This window comes from Benincasa hispida, chromosome 10 (assembly GCF_027475165.1).
Source record: "Benincasa hispida cultivar pf3 chromosome 10, pf3_genome.v1.1, whole genome shotgun sequence".
Classification (NCBI taxonomy): Eukaryota; Viridiplantae; Streptophyta; class Magnoliopsida; order Cucurbitales; family Cucurbitaceae; genus Benincasa; species Benincasa hispida.
The window spans coordinates 58,976,006-58,980,260 of NC_143487.1; the positions used below are offsets into that span (position 1 = coordinate 58,976,006).

General features: G+C 29.3%; 1 protein-coding gene across 1 annotated transcript; it reads left to right on the top strand.

Annotated features, from left to right (window-relative positions):
* The first annotated feature begins 500 nt into the window (after window positions 1-500).
* Window positions 501-3,525, top strand: LOC120087663 (patatin-like protein 2). Its single transcript, XM_039044510.2, has 6 exons — window positions 501-752; window positions 842-1,023; window positions 1,130-1,316; window positions 1,410-1,571; window positions 1,683-1,991; window positions 3,067-3,525. Exons 1-6 carry the CDS (start codon window positions 633-635, stop codon window positions 3,298-3,300), a joined length of 1,194 nt encoding a protein of 397 aa, XP_038900438.1. The 5' UTR covers window positions 501-632; the 3' UTR covers window positions 3,301-3,525.
* The last annotated feature ends 730 nt before the right edge of the window (window positions 3,526-4,255 follow it).

The following is a 4,255-nucleotide window of genomic DNA, read 5'->3' on the forward strand; positions in this document are numbered from 1 at the left end:
AATCACGGAGATAGAGGATAACAATTTGGAATATGTTAACTTTTGCAATTGCTAGAAATTTGGAGCCATGGATTAGGACCCTTGCGGTTGGAATTCCCATTTTGAGATGGCTAATTTTAGTTCTAGTACTTTCAAGTTATTTTTTTAAAGAAGTTGATTACATAATCATATTCATTTTTAAAAAAGAAAATATTCCATATGAATATGTTTCAAAATTTAGAACGTATTTCAAAGTACGTATTAAAATTATATTTTATTAAACTTAAATAACGTGGAAGATAAGAATCACATGAAGTTCTTTTTCTTTACTTTTTAGATGTTGAAAAACATTAAGTTGGAGCAAAATTTAAATATGCAAGTGGGAAAGACATTATTTTAACGATAAGACAAAAGCTAGAACACGTGAAACATAAAAAAAACAAAGGGGTTGGAAACTCGTCAAAGTGTTAGGCTAAGGCTCGTTTACATAATTGAGAAATGCCCTATTTTTCTTCATTTCTTTAAACTTGAGTTTCTTTTGCTTATAAAAGACCCCTTTGGAGACACAAAATCCCAAACAACTCCAATTGCAAAAGCTAACATATTAGTATCTTTTTCTCTTCCTCTTAGAAACCCATCCTTCCAATTTCAAAATGAACATGGCAGCTGATTTTGTGAAGGGAAAGAGGATAACAATTTTGAGTATAGATGGGGGAGGTATTAGAGGCATTATTCCCGGAACTATTCTAGCTTTTCTCGAGTCTAAGCTTCAGGTAATAACGTTACATTTCTTTTATCCTAAACTCGTTATAAATTTGTATGAAAATTTTGACTTTTGTTGTTTGATGATATAATTTGATAGGAATTGGATGGACCAGATGCGAGAATAGTAGATTACTTTGATGTAATTGCTGGTACAAGTACAGGTGGTTTGGTTACTTCCATGCTTACAGCTCCTGACAAGAACAATCGACCTTTGTATGCGGCAAAAGATCTAACCCGCTTCTACATAGAACATGCACCAAAAATCTTTCCTCAAAGAAAGTACGTATTTTTCTTTTCTCTTTTCTACATAATTTTTAGTTTGCAAAACTTTTTTTCTTTTAATGTTTCTCTTAACTAATACTGATGTTTTATGGTGTGAAAACAGTTATTTTTTAAGTTCAGTGGTGAATTTGTTTGGAAAAGTTATGGGCCCCAAGTACGACGGCAAATACTTGAGATCATTAATAAAAGAATTACTTGGAGACATAACACTTAAGCAAACACTAACGCAAGTCATTATTCCTGCATTCGACATTAAGCTTCTACAACCTGTGATTTTCAGTACGATCGATGTATGAAACCTTTTTAAAAATTGTATGATAATAGTTTGTATTTCTTTTTTTTTTTTTTCCAAATTAAGTAGTTAACAAATTGTAATTATTCAGGCTAAATGGGATGAGTTAAAGAATCCAAAATTGGATGATGTTTGTATCAGTACCTCTGCAGCACCAACATTCTTACCTGGTCACGAATTTCAAACTAAGGACTCCAATGGAAATACCCGTAACTTTGATATGGTTGACGGTGGAGTTGCCGCAAATAATCCAGTAAGAGTTTTCATATCATAGTAAACTTTAGCATAATCAAAATTCCTAGCTAAAATCCTTTTAAGTGAATATATAAGTAATGTGTTATGGTTTAAATTGATTGTAATTTAGACATTAGCTGCAATGACTCATGTAACAAAAGAGATGAGCATCTTGAGACAAAGAAGTGAACTTTTGAAAATAAAACCCATGGAAACAAAAAGGATGTTGATCCTTTCTTTAGGGACTGGTGCACCTAAAAATGATGAGAAGTATAGCGCAGCTACAGCTTCCAAATGGGGTATACTTAGTTGGATTTACCATGGTGGAGCAACACCTATTGTTGATATTTTCAGTGATGCAAGTGCTGATATGGTGGACTATCATATTGCTAGCATCTTCCAATCTGATCACCATCATAAGAATTATCTTCGTATTCAGGTATACTTTTTAATTAAGAGTATTTCCATATGTTAGGCCCTTGCTTAATTCTAACTTTATTTTCAAATAATTACATCTTTTTCCTTATAATTATAGGAGGATAGATTTATTACTAGACGTTATTAGATAAGCATGGAGTTGCATTTCAAAATTAATTGATAATTAAAGGAGATATTCATATGTTTGATAAGGATGGTGACATCTCTCCACTATTTTAATGGGGCATACTCTATGTTTAAGATGGTTCCTTTTCAGGTTGATCAAATCCATTTTCTTTTTCTTTAACTTAGTAACTCTGAGTTTCATGTGGAGTTTTCGACAAACGCAGATAAGACATTTTTTAGGAAAAATAGGATTTAGTTTTTATTTGTTCTCTATATTTCAAATGTTATTTTTAGTCATTAAGTTTTGATTTTGATTTTACTTTAGTCTTCCTAGATTTCAAAATGTTTCAATTCCGTCATTGCGATTTGAATTCTGTTTCAATTTGGTCCTTAGAATTCAAGAGTTACACTTTTGATAACTTCGATTTTTTATTAAATACCTACTTTCTATCTTTATTGTTAGTGCTTATTAATTAATTTTAAAAAATTAAAAATAATAAAAATTAATTAAATTTCATTTTTTTATTAATATTAAAATTAACTTTAAAATTTCACTTCATAATTATTTTAATTAAGTTAATAGACATTCATGCCAAACATTAAAGTAAGTATATGGTGAAAAATAAATGTAAAATTTAAAACATATGGGTCAAATTAAAAAAAAAAAAAAAAAAAACTCAAATTTTAAAGATAAAATTGTAACATTTAAAAACTAAATAGAAATCAACCCGAAGGATAAGGACTAAAACCGTAAATATAGGTAAAACAAATTAAATAGGTATTATAATCAAGAAACAAATTAGATATGAAAATGCCAACAAGAATGTAAATCAACTGACATATTGTTCATACTATCGACCTCGAGATTTGAGGTTTGATTCTCCCACCTCACACTTTAATTATAATATCTTTGAAAAAAAAAATCTGAAAAAAAAAATTGATAATATATGTGATTGTGGATTTACGAACAGGATGACACATTGAGTGGTGATGTATCGTCGGTGGATATTGCAACCAAACAAAATTTATTAAAGCTAGTTGAAGTGGGAGAGAATTTGCTGAAGAAACCATTGTCAAGGGTAAATTTGGAATCTGGAAAGTTTGAGCCACTTGATGGCCAAGGAACCAATGCAAAAGCTCTTACTGAATTTGCTCAAATGTTGTCAGAAGAGAGAAAATTACGATTGAACCAATCCACTTCATGATTTTATGCTTCTGTATTTTCATTTTCAATTTTTCGTCTATTCATCTGTTTAAGCATTCCATATTTGGTCCAATAAATTGTAAAAGTATTTCAAAAATACTTTCATACTATTATATCCTTTTCATATTAGACTATTTAAAAAGTATTTGTATAAAAAAATGTACACCATCCTTTTGGTGGCTCAATTGTAAGAATTCCATAATTAAGTGTACTTGGTTTTGGTTAATTCTATGTTGAATAAGCGAAATTTTTTAAAGAAGCATATGATCGAAGAGTGAAAAGACAATTCAAACTAAAATGAATCATAGTTGTTTGTATGTTGAGTCATAGTTATTTCCATATTAGAATTGAATGTCAATCAAAATGATAATTATGTCATAGAATGACTATTGCCTTGAAAGAAATTGTAGTACAACTTCAGTGTTAATTGTCTCATGCCGGTTGCTTCTTGAAATTAACACAACAAGTCTTGACAAATGAGTACTTGTTAGACATGAATTGAAATAATAATAATAATGTGCCAAAAGAAGTTTTGACACAAAATACAGAAAGATCAGGGAAGAAAAACTTGTTCTACTGAAGAAATTGTCCAACCCCTGTTCTAAAGAAGACAAAAGAGACATTTTTTTCTCCACAAATTCAGTTGCATAATGTAATTAAAACGTCAAAAGCAGTAACACGCAAGGTTCGAAATCAATATTGAAGAAAATATTGAAGTCCCGATTTTATGGAAATATTGATATCAATGAAAATTCTAAAAATTAATGAAAATTATTATAATTAGTTAATAAAACTTTGATTGTGATTGAATTAGATTATAATAGATTATTTTTAATCATTGTTAAGTAAGACATTTAGATGTATATTGTAAATATTCGTGTAAATGTCGATGCGATGCGAGAGCAGAAGTTTAAAAAAATAGAAAATTAATTACAAAATAATATAAAATATTAAAA